Here is an 18,842-nt window from a genome sequence, read left to right as displayed (position 1 = left end):
GGTTTTGGTTATCCAAACTCATTAACTTCGGTTATGAGTTCTTTTTTGTTTGTTTACAGATTTATTTGTTATGTTAGGAGAGTTTTCTTAGTCTGAAGATGTTTTCACTCATCGCGAGCAGTAGCTTTGGTATATTTAAAGACAGTGAGAGTAGGGATCATTTATCTCTTGTGAGACTGCAGAGCCAGGAAGTAACTCAGGTTTCTGCAGTGGAGACCTGGGCCAGAGGTAAATAAAGTGTGTGGTCAGGGGGAAGAGGATGTCTACTGCACCTCCTCAGAAGAGCTCAGGAACAGACCTCAGTCACAGGGATATTTTATGTCAAACCTGCTTCAAAGCCCAGGGGTACATAAGAAGGTTTAATTCAGTTACTTAAGGACACTGTGATTTTGTAAAAGTCCAGTCAAATGACACTTCCAATGCGAGTGGTCATGCTGAAAGCAAAAGAGAAGCTCAGGTTACCCTGAGATGCCTCACTATAAATAGGTTTTACATTCATCAGTTCTCAAGGTTGTGTCTCAGAGAAGTAGGCTTGGTTGGCATATAAATACCTTTTATGAAAAGCTGACATTATCTGTACTGTATTTGCTGTCTGCTTTGCCATTTTCCTTTTCGGCTAACTTTTGTCATTGTTACATCCTAGTTGTACTTGCCTATGATGGTAAAAATGTCCCGCTGGGTTTTAGCACTGCTCCTCTGAGTCACTGCACCATTTTCTGGCAAGCTCTCTTTATTTTTATGGATTAAAGGCCTTGAGATCCTTTCTTAAGATGGCCCCGTTTCCATAGGTATGGTCAAACTACTTAGGTTTGTTTTGAGGTTTTTTTGTTTTGCTTTGTTGTTACTGTTGTTTTGAGAGCCACAAGAAGTTTCATGAAGCACTTCTGGTTTTAATTGTTCTTCATTTATTTCATATCCTTTTCAGAAACAGTTTCCTCTCTCTGGGTAATAAACAGAAAAGTGCTTCAAACAAATTTTAACTCCTTGGTACTCTATTTTTTTTTTTAGAACTTTTGGGAGAAGATTTCTTTACAGAAGCAGAATTCATTCCCTTGGTTGGAAGATAAAGTTGAGGCTAATTTTTTAACAGGCAGGATCACCCTCAAAATCTGGGTTGCTTAGGGATTTTTATAACCAGAAACAATCTAAATGTAATTGTCTTATCAGGATTTCAATGAAGTAAAGAGATATTTGTTTTCAATTCCTCCACCTGTCCTGCTCTAACACTTAGATGTTGTTGATATTTCTGGAGTCAGATAAAAGGAAAGATGGATATTTTTGCTCATTGGCTGTATTAGCCCTGTTCTCAGTGCAGCTTTCAGCTAGGCGTTGCTTTTAAGCAACTTAATATAACTGCTAATTTCATTTGGACTCAATTCTGGGAAGATGGCTGCAAAATCTCATAGTTTCTTTCTCTCCAACTTCTAATTCCAAGTTGTTTTAGTCTCCTGAAACAAGGGTGTTGATGATCCAGCCCAACTGGTGGGGTTGCCTAGAGGCTGCCCGTGAGACTGTGTTCTGAGACTTCCTGCTTCTGGTTGGAAGGGATCCTGGGGCCCAGCCTACAGAAGCCTTAGGGGAGACCCTGAATTGTGTGGATCCTGAGAAATTCTTGGCTTGTAGAGATCCCTGGACCCCGTGGGGAAAGGGCAGCATTGGAAACTCAGGGCTTCTGTCTTCCTGCTTTGACTGAAATGTGAGAACTTCCTCAATCCTGAAATTTGGGCCAAGTTTTCTGTATCCTGAAGTTGAGTGGGTGTTTGGCAGGTTTTTTCACTGACAAGGATGGCTGATACACTGTCTACCTTCTCTGGGTGTCAACCACCTGAAGAAACAGTGATGGAGAATCAACCAGCAGATGAAAAAAACAACCCTGTATACAACCCTGGATTCACCAGCGGTCAGAAGGGGAAGAAACCAGAACAACCAGAAGTAAGCTATCCAAGGAGACAGACCCATCCTGAGGGAAATCTAGCAAGAGCAATGTGAGGAAATTCTAGCCAAGCAAAAAAAGACCTTGAGGAACTAAAAGTATGATTTTTCCCAGACTTAAAAAAAAAGTTATCTTTATGGATATTTGAAATCGTCCCCTGGAGACACATGAATGAAGCACTGTCGTTGTTATTCAGCGGCTCAGTCATGTCTGATTCTTTGCGACCCCATGGATTGTGGCGCACCAGGCTCATCTGTCCTCCACTATCTCCCGGAGTTTACGCAATTTCACATCTATTGAGTCAACGATGCTATCTAACCATCTCACCTCTGCCACCTGCTTCTCTTTTGGCCTTCAATCTTTCCTAGCAACAGGGTCTTCCCATCAGGTGGTCAAAGTACTGGAACTTCAGCTTCAGCATCAGTCCTTCCAACAAATAAAGGGTTGATTTCCTTTAGGATTGACTGGTTTGATCTCTTTGCAATCCAGGGGACTCTCAAGAGTCTTCTCCAGCACCACAATTCAAAAGTATCAGTTCTTTGGTGCTCATCCTCTTTATGATCCAACTTTCACATCCATACGTGACTACTGGAAAAACCACAGCTTTGACTCTATGGACCTCTGTCAAGAAAGTTGTCTCTGCTTTTTAATATGCTGTCTAGATTTGTCATAGCTTTCCCTCCAAGGAGAAAGCGTCTTTTAATTTTATGGCTACAGTCATCATCTGTAGTGATTTTGGAGCCTAAGAAAGTAAAATCTGTAACTATTCCACTTTTGCCCCATTTTGTTTGCCATGAAGTGATGGAACTGGATGCCATGATCTTAGTGTTTTGACTGTTGAGTTTTAATCCAGATTTTTCACTCTCCTCTTTCACCTTCATCAAGAGGCTGTTAAGTTCCTCTTTGCTTTTTGTCATTAGAGTGGTATCATCTGCCTATCTGAGGTTATTGATATTTCTCCCGGCAATCTTAATTCCAGCTTGGGATTCATCCAGCCCAGCATTTTACCTGACGTACTCTGCATCAGTTCAGTTCAGTTCAGTCGCTCAGTCGTGCCCAACTCTTTGTGACCCCATGAATCGCAGCATGCCAGACCTCCCTGTCCATCACAAATACCCGGAGTTTACTCAAACTCATGCCCATAGAGTCTGTGATGCCATCCAGCCATCTCATCCTCTGTCGTCCCCTTCTCCCCCTGCCCCTAAACCCTCCCAGCATCACGGTGTTTTCAAATGAGTCAACTCTTCGCATGAGGTGGCCAAAGTATTGGAGTTGCAGCTTCAGCATCAGTCCTTCCAATGAACACCCAGGACTTATCTCCTTCAGGATGGACTGGTTGGATCTCCTTGCAGGCCAAGGGACTCTCAAGAGTCTTCTCCAACACCACAGTTCAAAAGCATCAATTTTTCGGTGCTCAGCTTTCTTCACAGTCCAACTCTCACATCCATACCTGACCACTGGAAAAACCATAGCCTTGACCAGACGGACCTTTGTTGGCAAAGTAATGTCTCTGCTTTTTAATATGCTGTCTAGGTTGGTCATAACTTTCCTTCCAAAGAGTAAGCATCTTTTAATTTCATGGGTGCAGTCACCATCTGCAGTGATTTTGGAGCCCCCCCAAAAATAAAGTCTGACACTGTTTCCACTGTTTCCCCATCTATTTCCCATGAGGTGATGGAACCAGATGCCATGATCTTAGTTTTCTGAATGTTGAGCTTTAAGTCAACTTTTTCTCTCTCCTCTTTCACTTTCATCAAGAGGCTTTTTAGTTCCTCTTCACTCTCTGCCATAAGGGTGGTGTCATCTGCATATCTGAGGTTATTGATATTTCTCCCAGCAATCTTGATTCCAGCTTGTGCTTCTTCCAGCCCAGCGTTTCTCATGATGTACTCTGCATATAAGTTAAATAAGCAGGGTGACAATATACAGCCTTGACGTACTCCTTTTCCTATTTGGAACCAGTCTGTTGTTCCATGTCCAGTTCTAACTGTTGCTTCCTGACCTGCATACAGGTTTCTCAAGAGGCAGGTCAGGTGGTTTGGTATTCACATCTCTTTCAGAATTTTCCACAGTTTATTGTGATCCACACTGTCGAAGGCTTTGGCCTAGTCAATAAAGCAGAAATAGATGTTTTTCTGGAACTCTCTTGCTGTTTTGATGATCCAGCAGATGTTGGCAATTTGATCTCTGGTTCCTCTGCCTTTTCTAAAACCAGCTTGAACATCTGGAAGTTCTCAGTTCACATATTGCTGAAGCCTGGCTTGGAGAATTTTGAGCATTACTTTACTAGCATGTGAGATGAGTGCAATTGTGTGGTAGTTTGAGCATTCTTTGGCATTGCCTTTCTTAGGGATTGGAATGAAAACTGACCTTTTCCAGTCCTGTGGCCACTGTTGAGTTTTCCAAATTTGCTGGCATATTGAGTGCAGCACTTTCACAGCATCATCATTTAGGGTTTGAAATAGCTCAACTGGAATTCCATCACCTCCACTAGCTTTGTTCGTAGTGATGCTTTCTAAGGCCCACTTGACTTCACATTCCAGGATGTCTGGCTCTAATTGAGTGATCACACCATCATGGTTGTCTGGATCATGAAGATCTTTTTTGTACAGTTCTTCTGTGTATTCGTGCCACCTCTTCTTAATATCTTCTGCTTCTGTTAGGTACAACCATTTCTGTCCTTTATTGAGCCCATTTTTGCATGAAATGTTCCCTTCGTATCTCTAATTTTCTTGAAGAGATCTCTAGTCTCTTTTCCTCTATTTCTTTGCGTTGATTGCTGAGGAAGGCTTTCTTATCTCTCCTGGCTATTTGGAACTCTGCATTCAAATGGGAATATGTTTCCTTTTCTCCTTTGCTGTCAGCTTCTCTTTGTTTCACAGCTATCTGTAAGGCCTCCTCAGACAGCCATTTTGCCTTTTTGCATTTCTTTTCATTGGGGATGGTCTTGATCCCTGTCTCCTGTACAATGTCATGAACCTCCGTCCATAGTTCTTCAGGCTCTCTGTCTATCAGATCTAGTCCTTTAAATCAATTCCTCACTTCCACTGTATAGTCATAAGGGATTTGATTTAGGTCATACCTGAATGGTCTAGTGGTTATCCCTACTTTCTTCAGTTTAAATCTGAATTTGGCAATAAGGAGTTCATGATCTGAGCCACAGTCAGCTCCCGGTTTTGTTTTTGCTGACTGTATAGAGCTTCTCCATCTTTGGCTGCAAAGAATATAATCAATCTGATTTCGGTGTTGACCCTCTGGTGATGTCCATGTGTAGAGTCTTGTCTTGTGTTGTTGAAAGAGGGTGTTTGCTATGACCAGTGTGTTCTCTTGGCAAAACTCTGTTAGCTTTTGCGCTGCTTCATTCTATATTCCAAGGCCAAATTTGCCTGTTAATCCAGGTGTTTCTTGACTTCCTACTTTCGCATTCCAGTCCCCTATAATGAAAAGGACATCTTTTTTTGGGTGTTAGTTATAAAAGTTCTTTAGGTCTTCATAGAACCGTTCAGCTTCTTCAGCGTTATTGGTTGGGGCATAGGCTTGGATTACCATGATATTGAATGGTTTGCCTTGGAAATGAACAGAGATCATTCTGTTGTTTTTGAAATTGCATCCAAATACTGCATTTCGGACTCTTTTGTTGACTATGATGGCTACTCCATTTCTTCTAAGGGATTCCTGTTCACAGTAGTAGATATAATGGTCATTGAGTTAAATTCACCCATTCCTATCCATTTTAGTTCACTGATTCCTAGAATGTCGACATTCAGTCTTGCCATCTCCTGTTTGACCACTTCCAATTTGCCTTGATTCATGGACCTAACATTCCAGGTTTCTATGCAATATTGCTCTTTACAGCATCAGATCTTGCTTCTATCACCAGTCCCATCCACTGGTGGGTATTGTTTTTGCTTTGGCTCCATCCCTTCATTGTTTCTGGAGTTATTTCTCCACTGATCTCCAGTAGCATATTGGGCACCTAGCAACCTGGGGAGTTCCTCTTTCAGTATCCTATCATTTTGCCTTCTCATACTGTTCATGGGGTTCTCAAGGCAAGAATACTAAAGTGGTTTGCCATTCCCTTCTCCAGTGGACTTCCCTGATGGTCCAGTGGCTAAGACTCCATGCTCCCAATGCAGGGGGTCCAGGTTCGATCCCCAGTCAGGAAAGCTGCAACTGAGTTCACATGTTGCAACTAAGTCACAGCACAGCCAAATAACACTCTGCATAGAAGTTAAATAAACAGGGTGACAGTATACACCCTTGTTGATTCTTTTCCCAATTTTGAACCAGCCCATTGTTCCATGTCCGGTTCTAACTATTGCTCCTTGTGTGAGTGAAGCCATGGACCCACACAAAAACAAGTCCTAAAAGAAATCAGGAGGGAAATTAAAGGCAGTTAATATTCATGCAGAGGAGGGTCAGCATGAATACTTGGCAGTCCAGAAGTATACAAGGGGTGAAACTGAACCAGTGGTTGTACACTCAACATATGGAATTTTCCAAGCTACAGATTAAAAGGGCGCACCATGTTCTATGCATAACTGAGAAGCGGAGATATACAACAGGAGCAATCAGATTAAAAAAATCCCTAAATCACAGGGAATCTTGCAAAATGTAAGAAAGAAGAGCCAGAAGACACTGGAGTAATATGTACAGATGACTAAGAAAATAGGGCTGTGCAGAGTCATCCTTAAAACAGACACACAGAAAAATCACCTAATCCATCAAGATAAATTTCTGTTCCATATCCACTCCATCACACTTTCTAATTTACTTCTTCATAGCATTATCAGTCTTCAAAATTCTCACCCATTCCTGTTTCATGTTTATTGTCTCCCCTGCTAGAATGTAAGATGCTCGAACAGCAGGGAATGTGTTTCCTGTACATTTAGCTCTTAAAACAAATATTGATTGGCCACTTGAAGTTTTGGAGCTTAAAGCTTTTTTAATACAATATTTTATAAGAGGTAGATATTTTCAGTCTAAAGGTATAGGATTTTTAAAAGTTGCCTCATATCAAGTTTTTACCAGAGAAGTGAATCTTATTTATTTACTTTTTGTTGTTGTTCTTATTCAAAGCATAAGTTTTTTTTTTTTAAGGTCTATAGACATGTTATTCAAGATTTTAACCCTGGAGAAGAAATATGAGAAGCACTGTTCTGATTATGTTGCTATTAAAGTATATTCCTCTTTATTTCTTGTTAGAGTTTAAAAACAAAAAGCAAAACTCTAAAGCAAGAATGCTCTCTTTTTCTAAAAATATGTATGTTTGAATGTATTTCCATCCATTCAAACGGGTGGCTGCTGTGTGGTGGGACTGAGTTGGTTCTTTGGTTTATACACAACGGTGATGAAGCAGATTGCCTCTCAGGGCTCCTTGTGTGGGGAGGCAGGATAGCCTGGTGGTAAAAACACGGCCTCCAGAGCCGGAACGCCTCAGTCTGAATACTGCATCCCCCAGCACAACAGGAACATAATATAATCTCTCTAATGTTCAGATTGTTTTAATGTACTGTGATACTCATGATACTAAACATCTAATCAGTATTTTTATTTAAAAGGCATAAAATGTGAATGAAAATGGAACAAAAGTAAGTGTTCTTCGAAAACCTTGATATAGCAAAGACAGGTTCAATCAGAATTGAGTTGCCCAGAGTCATTTCAAGAATAGCTCTCAAGTTAAAAAAAAAAAAAAAAGCACCACAGAGGATATAAACAGAGTAAAGGAAGGAATGTGTCAATAATAAACAAAAGAACCCAACAGGCCTGGAGTCCAGTGCATGAGGCCAAAAACTGAGTAACCTCAGGCAAATCACTAAAATTCTCAACCTAAAGGGTCTTGTCTGTGTGTCTTAAATAGGTTATTCATGGCTCAGTTCAGTTCAGTTCAGTCGCTCAGTCGTGTCCGACTCTTTGCCACCCCATGAACCATAGCACGCCAGGCCTCCCTGTCCATCACCAACTCCCAGAGTTCACCCAAACCCATATCCATCACGTCGGTGATGCCATCCAACCATCTCATCCTCTGTCGCCCCCTTCTCCTCCTGCCCTCAATCTTTCCTAGCATCAGGGTCTTTTCCAATGACTCAGCTCTCGCATCAGGTGGCCAAAGTACTGGAGCTTCAGCTTCAGCATCAGTCCTTCCAATGAACATTCAGGACTGATCTCCTTTGGGATGGACTGGTTTGATCTCCTTGTAGTCCAAGGGACTCTCAAGAGTCTTCTCCAACACCACAGTTCAAAAGCATCAATTCTTCGGCGCTCAGCTTTCCTCACAGTTCAACTCTCACATCCATACACGACCACTGGAAAAACCGTAGCCTTGACTAGATGGACCTTTGTTGACAAAGTAATATCTCTGCTTTTCAATATGTTGTCTAGGTTGGTCATAACTTTCCTTCAAAGGAGTAAGCGTCTTTTAATTTCATGGCTGCAGTCACCATCTGCAGTGATTTTGGAGCCCTGGATGGGTTAAACACAAACATGCAAATTAAACTCCTTAGAATAGTGCCTACCATATAATAAGCATTCATAAATACAATATTTATTTTATTAGTTTTTTAAAAGAGCTTCTCTGATGGCTCAGGCTATAAAGAATCTGCCTGTAATGCAGGACGCATGGGTTTGATCCCTGAGTTGGGAAGATCCCCTGGAGAAGGAAATGGTTACCCTTGCCAGTATTCTTACCTGGAGAATCCCATGGACAGAGGAGCCCGGCGGACTGCAGTCCAGGGGGTCTCAAAGAGTTGGACACGACTGAGCGACTAACACTTTCACTTGAAAAAGAGAGACCAAAATGCAAATGTTGGCGTCCACATATGTGCAGCAGAGGGAAGAGGAATCCTACTGTTTTATGATCAAGTTGAGTGGGTGGATGCATCATAGACTGATACCATTTGAATGTTAAAAATCTACAATTAATGCCCCTTGTTTAGATTTCATGCTTGCCAAACATGAAATATCTTCTCCACTGTAAAATTATGAATTAATATTTTGACATTCAAACCAGTCTCTGTCCCACAATAGTCCCATATTAACCAAATGCTCATTAAAGTGGGGGGGAGGGTTATCTAGCTATAGGGGACGCACACTGTCTCAGGCTGAGTGCTAGGTGGACAGTGAAACAGGCAGTGAAGGCTGCACGGGGGTGAACGTTTTCACTGCTGGACGTGAAGAGTTAGAGTCCCTGACAGCTTTGAGATACAGCCTCTTACGTAATATCTGCAGGAACCCAGGTCAGTTCATTATTGGACCCATTCTTATAGAGGCTTTAATGATTTCCAGAGAGCTCTCAATATATTTAATTAGCCATGCTTAAACACTTGTCTTCATTAACCTGGGATATGTCACCAGTAGTTGTGGAAAGACTTAGTGGATCTCTCCTAATAAAGACAAAAGCGAAAGGAATTTAGTAGCTGAGTATATGTTGCTGCCGCGTCATCAAGACTCAGACTATTGCACTGTGGCGTTGCCTGTGGGCACCCTCTGTGTTACCAGCACTGCCACGTGTCTTTGGCTTCACAGGACACAGCGACGTGGACCAGGAGACAGCGCTGGCGGGCGCTCAGGGCTTTCTGGGCTGTCTGTCTGCCGTGCAGGTCGGCCACGTGGCCCCGCTGAAGGCCGCTTTGCAGCCCCGCCGCCCCGCCCCCATCACCGTCTCAGGACACGTGACGGAGTCCAGCTGCGTGGCCCAGGCTGGCACTGATGCCACGTCTAGGGAGAGGACACACTCCTTTGCAGGTGGCGTATGGTTTTCCTTTACCCAGTCACAAACGGCACATCCCCCGAATGTTAAAAGCTTCTGATGTTTCTGTGACGCTGTATTCCCAAAATGATTTCTTTTTCCTTAATTTATTTTTAATTGGAGGATGATGACAATATTGTGTTGGTTGGGCTTCCCTGGTGGCTTAGACGGTAAAGAATCCGCCTGCAGTGCGGGGGACCCAGGTTTGATCTCTGGATTGGGAAGATCCCATGGAGAAGGGAATGATGACCCACTCCAGTTTTCTTGCCTGGGGAATTATATGAACAGAGTCTAATGGGCTACAGTCCATGGGGTCGCAGAGCCAGACAAGACTGAGCGACTAACATTTTCAGTTTTCCTTGTGTTGGTTTTTCATACATCAGCATGAAACAGCCATAGGTATTTGAAATGGATTCTTAAAACTGGTTTTAACCTTTGGTTCTTTCCCATTTCTTTTTTAGATTCTCGATTCTCAATTCCTTATTCATATGGGCCATTGCATGTGGGTATTGCATAAGTTTACAGTTACAGACATCCCACATTGACCTCTATAATTCTGTTCTGATTTAAACTGTTTATGAATTTTTAAAAAGTCTTCTTTTTACTCTCCTATATCACCCCATTCCCCTCTTTTTTGTCCTTTAATGTAGATCATTCTGGAACAAGAGATGACAGAGAACCGCTCACTAATACAATCAAAAGTGACTCTGCAGTCATTGGAGGTAACAGAAAGCATGAATGAGCTCTTCTTCGGTGCTTAATATCATTGCTAATAATGGTGAATATTTAGCATTATAGACACTATCTATAGGGCTGCTGGTAAAGAATCCGCCTGCCAGTGTAGGAGATGCAGGTTTTATCCCTGGGTGGAGAAGACTCCCTGGAGAAGGAAATGGCAACCCACTCCAGTATTCTTGCCTGGGAAATTCCATGGACAGAGGAGCCTGGCAGGATATAGTCCATGGGGTCCCTAAAGACTCGGACGCTGATCACAGAGTACATGAAGAATTTATACATGTCCCAAGAGTTAGCAGTGAATCCTGAGGTCAGGAAGGTGGTTTATTGTTTATATTGGATTGTCATATAGTCTTCCTAAATTTGCAGCTTCCTTGGAGATTTCCAGTATAAATAATTGATAATTTCACTGAAACACCACACTCAAGTATGAGTATTAGATATTCATTAGGACATAGTACTAATAATGAATATCATTTAGCTTTATAATGGCCATCTGCACTCCCTAGGGTGTTCTGATTGTATTTGAGGAAGTGTCATTTTTTGGTTTCTTGGACACATCACTGCTTCTGCAAGAATTTATATAACAAGTTGGAAAATGCTGAGATGAACATTAAAAGCATGTGTTTGTTGTTGCCTTAATGCTTAATAAAGTGGATTATTTTCATGGTTTAGATGCTCCTCTCAATGAATATTACAGTTGTATTTGCATTTTATCAAATACTAAGCTAGTGGAATAAAAGTAGTTTATTACTTATTTTAAATTGCAAAATTAGCACCAAAAGATTTAAATATATCTTCCTGGCAGTAGAGCAGCATATTCTCTGAGACATAACTTATTCAAAACCAAGCTCCCACAAAAACCTTTTTCTTCCTGATTAATGTTTTTGAGAATATTATTAATCAGATTATTGAAATGTTAAATGGCTCACCTTTTCTCCATATTCTGCAAATGATATAGAAAGTAAACAATTATTTTGTTATATTGATTAGACATATACTTAAGCAGCTTATGTGGGCTTATAACTGATGCATTTGGTTCTCTACTTTTTATACCCTTACTTATGTAGACATCAGCTTGCTTTAAGTACTTAGAATTTTATTTAGACAGAGAATAGTACTGATCAAAATTTGTGAGAATATTAAAATCCCCATTGCTTTTTCAGTTGTTTTATTTTTTGTCAAATTAATGGTATATAAATTAAAGATGCATAAAATAGGCTCCTCATTTAGTCATGTAACAAGTGAGAAATAAACACTAAAACCCTGTTAGAAGAGTAGTTAAAATCTGCATGTCTAAAATAAATATACTAATATAGCATTAGAACATTAAATAGTAAAAACTCTAAATTTAAAATTATACCATTTATCAATACAATGCGCTCAACATTTCAAATTGGGATTCCTAGTCAAACAAATTGTCTCAGTCTCATAATGAAGAGGAAAAGCTAAAATTTTCCATAACGTCCTGCTTGTTCTGCCTCTGTGACTCAGCTTGCCCCTTGGATCACGTCTGGATCACGTAGGTCACATAGTCTTGGAAAGTGGGGACTTGCAATACTAGGAACTGGAGCTTATCTCACTCACCCTTGTCCTGCTCTTTGCAATTGCCCAGCCCCTGCAAACCTGCTTAATCATGCCTGTCCCTGTAAAGGTCAGGCATTCCCCTGCCCGTCTTGACCGCTATTCCCAACCAGCCTATTGGCATCTAATGTTGCCCACTATAGTCTGTGTATAAAAACTTCATAACCCCTTTGTTCTGGGCTCAGAGCTTGGAGTATTAACTCCTCTGGGCCTGGAGGCGTAATAAACCTGAGTTCTCCAGCTCTCCAGGTGTGGTGCTTGGTTTCTGCAACAATAATGGTGCTTTACTGTATGTTTTCTATACATGGATAAATGTAGTATGAATATAGGGAGATGCAGATACAGAGTTATTGTGTAGTCATGCCAATGTTAGAGCAAGTATTTAATCTTTTTATCATACCTTTGGGCAAAGATTACTGGCAAGATTTGCAGAGTAAAGGAAGAAGTGTGTTTATAACTTATTCTATGTTATTCTAGAATGGAAGCAAGTTGTAGGTTGTGTGTGAAATTCTCACTTGACTCAGAAGCACAGAGCAGAGCAAGACTCTATGGAAGGTTTGCTGCTCAGGGTCTCCCCAGGGCCTCCAGATCCAGTGGTGTCTGCTTTTGATCACGGCAGGGACTGAGCTTCAGAAGCAGAGCAGCAGGTCGTGGCCATCTAAGCTCCAAAGGCCTTGTCTGGGATCACATGCAATTCATCTGCTAGATCACAGAATACCATTCTCTAGCGTGTTTCTCCATCTGCTAGCATTGTGGTAGATTTCTTCACCTGTTGTCTCCTTGCTCTTAACTTGCATCCACTGTGTAACATGAGTTAGTCCATTTAAGTATATTTTAGTTGGCTAATTCTCCTATTTTCACATTTTAGGCAATCTTTTTCTTGAATTATAAACAGCAAATAAACAGGGTGAGGTGGGGAAATTGATTTAATAAGACATTTAAAACTGGTGACTCAGACACTAGAGAGACTTTCTGGTCAGACTTCACAGATATGAACGGTCAGATTGAGACAGCAAGCTATGTAATTTCATCATAAAAACACATTCACACAGAACTTCAGATAGTAATGTCACAGAATGCAGCAGGTGGTCATATTTCATTTATAGTATCTTTTTTCCTTTCTTTTTTTTTCTGGTGTATCATGTTAAATCAAGGTTTTTCTTGGACATAACAAGCCCTGACATAACATTGTCTCTAATCAGTAAAGTTCAGTTCAGTCACTCAGTCGTGTCCAACTCTTTGTGACCCCATGGACTGCAGCATGCCAGGCCTCCTTGTCCATCACCAACTCCTGGAGCTTGTTCAAACTCATGTCCATTGAGTTGGTGATGCCATCCAACCATCTTATCCTCTGTCGTCCCCTTCTCCTCCCACCTTCAATCTTTCCCAGCATCAGGGTCTTTTCCAATGAGTCAGTTCTTCGCATCAGGTGGCCAAAGTATATAACACTGTCTCCAATTACAAGAGATAAATCACATGCATGGAGCAAACCCATTCCAGAGCCCATCTGTGATTTTGTCTGCAGTCACCTGCTGTCTCTGTGGGCTTCCCAAGTGGTGCTGGTGATAAAGAATTCACCTGCCAATGCAGGAGATACAGGTTTGATCCCTGGGTCAGAAAGATCCACTAGAGTAGGAAATGGCACCCCACTCCAGTATTCTTGCTTGGAAAATTATGTGGGCAGAGGAGCCTGGCAGACCACAGTCCATAGGCCTGCAAAGAGTTGGACATGATTGAACACAGCACAGCAACACAGCCTACTGTCTACCTACTTTGTCGACTTTCTACATTGAAATGGTTTACGATCTCTTTCTTTAAACCAGAAGCCTATAACCAAGCAATAGGATACTGATAGCAACTCATTACCTTTCTAAGATTATTCTTTATTAATATAACAATAATAAAACAATTATATCCATTAGAAAATTCTTCAGATTTCAATAGAGAATTCACTTATCAGATTTATGTTAGATCTATCAGCAAGGAATTGCTACCCCTCTCAGATAAGGCTGACATAGCCAAAAATCAGCTTAGCCCCTAGCAATATTATTGGCTGTGGTCAATCTGCCCATCAGATCATGTACTCGAGAATCCATTGTGACTGATGAGGACCTTTGAAGTTTCTACTGCCCCTCTCAGATAAGGCTGACATAGCCAAAAATCAGCTTAGCCCCTGGCAATATTATTGGCTGTAGTCAATCTGCCCATCAGATCGTGTACTTGAGAATCCATTGTGACTGATGAGGACCTTTGAAGTTTTGGCTTCAGCTGGAGTAATTAGAGTTGTTTACACCTACTTTAAACTAGAGCAAAGAGTCCTTGTTTTATGGTATGAGACTCCATCTACCTTGCTGTTTCCGTTGTACTTATTTTCATCTGAAAACACTACATTAACCTAGCCACTGATTTCAGCAGAAGAGTCTAAGTATGAGGAACTCTCAAACTTGTGACAGACAACAGTTTTCCAAATTCTGCTTTTCATTTGAAAACTTGGCTTTGATCATTGGCATCCTACACTGTCAGTTGTTTATCTTGAAGTGACAGATTTACTTCATTTTAGAGAAAATTTCTGCCAGATATCCAAGTTAAAACAATCACAGTTTATCTGTCAGTCGTTCTTTCCAATAAAAACAGTGTTCTTTACAGGAAAAAGCAACTAGTTCAGCTCACAACTCCACTGAAATGTTCACGCTGGCCTTCTTCTGGAGACAGCCATCATACTTCAGTCTGCACTAGAAGTATCAGTCCTTTACAAATACTTTCCATTTCATCACACAAAATGTTAGAAAGTCTTATGGCCAAAGGTCACAGTTTGACAAAATGTATAATTTTTAGTGCTTCATCAAGGACATTCTTAAATGAAGCTGACAGTGCAGTGCCTGCTTACTTTATGAATTCAGTGACCACTTTCAAAGGTTGGTGACTTGCCTTAGTTCATGTTAAGGTACCAGAAGCTTTACCTAACCTTGCTTTGTTCTCTCAATGGACATGTCAACACGGTGAAAAAGGCATCTTAGAGTTATTATGGACAGTTTTGACCCTATGGGCCTCCTCAAAGTGTTCCAGGAACTATCAAGGATTCAGAGATCTCACTTTGAAGATAACTGACTTAACATAATGCCAGAATTGGTAACCATTTAGCATAGCCAACCACTGTGGTATTTAAATTTTTTACTTACAATCAGATGTCTCAAAAAATCAGTATTCTTCATATAGACATAATCTCATCTATGTATCAGGATCGATATATTTCAGAGTCAGGATTATTCATGTAAAACTTGTTCTTGCTATTTAGGAATACAACAAATTATTGATAATCAACCTCATTAAAATGTTAACATTTAAGGGGATAAATTAGGAGACTGGGATCAACATATACACACTACTATATGTAAAATAGATAACCAACAAGGACCTATTGTATAGCACAGGATCTTTACTCAATATTTTGTCATAACCTATAAAGGAAAAGAATTTGAAAAATAATAGATATACATGTATGCATGTGTATATATACATATATATATATATATATATATATATATGTATAATGGAATCATGCTATACACCTTAAACTAACACAACATTGTAAATCAACTAAAGTTCAGTTTTAAAATGTTCACATATGTAAGTATTAAAAACACATTTGATTATTTCATGATGTTACTACTACTATATAGTTTCAAAATAACTAACCTTGTCTAGGTATTAATATGAGGTGACCCATGGACTTAGAGACATGTAGGTAATATGTTATTAAAAATTATGTATACAAATACACTAAATAATCCATATACTATACATTCAGAATAAATGAAGGTGAGCGCATAAGACTGACAGAACTCAGAAGTAAACTCAACATATTTTGATACTCCTTGATCCAGAAATGCCTGAGGTTTTTTATATTTCCAACTTGCATATATCTGATGCTTGATTTTGGTAGAAAATAATTTTATTATGGCTTCTTAAACAATGAAGTCTATACAGTTTCTGTTTGGACAACGGTTCTGATTTTGTGTTTCTTTTCTCTTCTCTCACTAGGTTTGATAGCTGTTGTGATCTTTATCTTGCTGTGCATCACTGCTATAGCTGTCCGCATTTATCAGCAGAAAAGGTTATACAAAAGAAATGAGGCAAAAAGGTCAGAGAATGTAGACAATGCTGAGGCTGTTTTGAAAAGTGAGCTTAATATACAAAATGCAGTCGGTGAAAATCAGAAAGAGTACTTCTTCTGATTGGCAGAGATGATTTGCCGTATAATTACAGTAGCCTGATTTAATAGCCAGGGGCTCTCAAAGAACAAAAAACAAGTTCTTACAATGAATGTACAGGCGATGGATTTGCAGCACTGCCGTGTGGCCACGTCCAGACTCGAGATGGCTCCAGGAGGCCTCATCCATTGACTTATTTCCCCTAGTGGTCATTCGGTATAACAAGGATTAGCTATTGCTGTTAATTCCCAGCCATTCTGATACAATCTAAAGCATAAGTTTAACTCACTTGAGAGCTACAGTTTTTCAGTGTGAAAACCGTAGCGCTAGCCTCTCAACCACGTGCTACCTAAGTTGTGTTAGAGGTGAAAATCACAATTGGACTATAATGACCTTGCTTTATTTGAGAACATATGCTGTGTTTGCTTTGGTGTCCCCACGGTGTTATTCATAGACCTGGAAATGCTTCTAAGATCCTGTTTGGCTGGCGTTTGTATCTTCAGTGGCCAAAAGTATATAAACCCCTTTGCCTTTCTCTGTATTGCATTCAATACAATTTATCAATAGTCTGGAAAAATGTTTCTGTTTTCATTGGTTTGTTTGTATTGATCTATTTCGATTTGACTGTTTTTAATGATTTTGAAAACATTGGGTTTTGCGTGTCAGGCTCCAACTCTGAACATAAAATTTGTATGTAACAAGACTCAGAAAGTGCATTGGTCATCAGTATGTGATGTTTTGCCTTTAAAACTTTTCTGCTTAATTTGTTATCATGGTTTGGTATTGGTAGTAGTTAAGAACCTGGTTAATGCTCACTTCCCAAAGAATGTGAAATGCTTACAAGTAAACTTGTTGATAAAAAACACACACACACACAATTCTTAACATTGCAAAGAATTATTTTTTTATTTACAACTGTAATGACTCAAACGAAATGTACTTCTGAGAATATTTCCCCCAAATCCTATGTAAGTTTTCTTTATAGGTTTATAATTCTGTTTTTCTAAACTATATCACCCACTTTTCTTTGATCTCTATTCACTATATACCATGGAGCATCTTCTTACATATTAGAAAAAAAGAGACAATTTGACATGTAAGCTCCATTCTTCATTCTAAATTATATCCCCCACTTCAGGCATATATTTAGCTATGTACTGATCTCCAGGGCATACTTTTTGGAATATAAGCTTCAATCATGCCCCCTTTTTTTGCAAAACCAGTAGAGTTATTAAAGTGTGTTCCTTCTCAGGGGTGATGTCATATTATATGTCATACTCTAAGTCTATCATTTCAGTTACTTCTCATTTATGATGATGGGTTAAATTTCTCAAAAAGAACCAAAAATCAATATAACTTACTAACTAGTACATTCTGATTAGGAGATATATACATGCCTGAAACTCAAATAATAATCAATCACTTTATGAAACCATTGCAATAATTACCTTTGAGGCCATGTGAACAAGATGGTTTCATGTAGCTATCTTTGAATTCCACAAGCCAATTATAGTGCAAAGGCACTTTGGCATTTATGCTCATACTTTCCAGGTGTCTGCCAAGGAAAAATTAGATGCTTTAGTTTGTCTGCACCAGAACAATTTGGAAATATGTAAAGTGAACATTTTTTTCCTTTATTTTCCCTCTTAACTCTCCTTATAAAACCTGCTTGTCCTTTCTCATAGCACTGTTTCATTTTGATGTTTCTGTAAATGCTTGACTAAATCTTAAGGATATGAATTAACCATGGTTTATGAAAGACCTATATGGATACATGTCATTCTTTTTCTTTGAAGTCCTGTGGTAGCTGCCAAGGGGTTGAACACCAAAATGGTAGTTTTCATTTGCTGCAAAGCTGAATACAATCTTAACAGTCCTGAATCTTTTACACATGTTCTGGTTATTTAGTAGCAGTATTAGCCTGGTTGGGAATTGGAAGGTAGATAGGCTTATAGACAGTGAAGCCTCACAGTACTCTGTGGTCTGCACTGCTAGGAACTTTAACATTATGGCATCAAAACACACTGATATATCATACGCCATGACTTTCATTCCCTGATTTGTAATCTGTTCCTTCTTTTTTCTTAATAAAATGCATTTTTGAAGTAAAATGCAGAATATATTTTGAGATGTTGTATAAAAGTTTCAAATGAGGGAATTATACTGGATTTCTTTTTTCTCAAAACAGTAAAAAGATGTGTAGATGTATGAGATGTATGCCTTCTTTACTGGTGTTTGTGACTTTTTAAAACTTTTTGGTACACCCCATGATTATTATGAATTGTTAGCAAAAGTTGCATTTATAATGTGCTTTTCATTTTAACTAGACTCAGAAATGAAAGAAAATATACAAACATGTTTCCTGATTGTAACAAGGAAGTTGAACTAGATTTTGCATTTAACCAGAGAACAACAATTTGACTGTTAGCAGTTGTTTGCTGAAAGGCTACTTTATGTTTAAATTGGGTGATATCCTTTTATTTCTGCAGAGAATTTGGCCAGTGAACCCTATATAGATGCATAGGATCGTATGTAAGAATATAGCACACCCTGCTGAAATATTAAAGTTCAAAAATTCTTTATTGGTTATTTCAAGTGACACAAATGAAAACAATATGTAATTAACATTCTC

The 18,842-nt window shown here is 39.5% G+C and overlaps 1 protein-coding gene across 2 annotated transcripts in view; it reads left to right on the top strand.

Moving 5' to 3' along the window:
* CNTNAP4 (contactin associated protein family member 4) overlaps positions 1-18,316 on the top strand; it is a 268,149-nt gene extending 249,833 nt beyond the window's left edge. For both annotated transcript variants that reach the window (XM_043434893.1, XM_043434894.1), the window contains 3 exons: positions 9,458-9,676; positions 10,331-10,402; positions 16,041-18,316. In XM_043434893.1, the coding sequence (XP_043290828.1) occupies positions 9,458-9,676; positions 10,331-10,402; positions 16,041-16,234 (485 nt within the window). In that variant the 3' untranslated portion in view covers positions 16,235-18,316. The remainder of the gene's footprint in view (positions 1-9,457; positions 9,677-10,330; positions 10,403-16,040) is intronic.
* Positions 18,317-18,842: the final 526 nt, after the last annotated feature.

The sequence above is a fragment of the Cervus canadensis genome, chromosome 18 (genome assembly GCF_019320065.1).
Source record: "Cervus canadensis isolate Bull #8, Minnesota chromosome 18, ASM1932006v1, whole genome shotgun sequence".
NCBI classification, from domain to species: Eukaryota; Metazoa; Chordata; class Mammalia; order Artiodactyla; family Cervidae; genus Cervus; species Cervus canadensis.
This window is presented reverse-complemented; position numbering and strand designations above follow the sequence as displayed.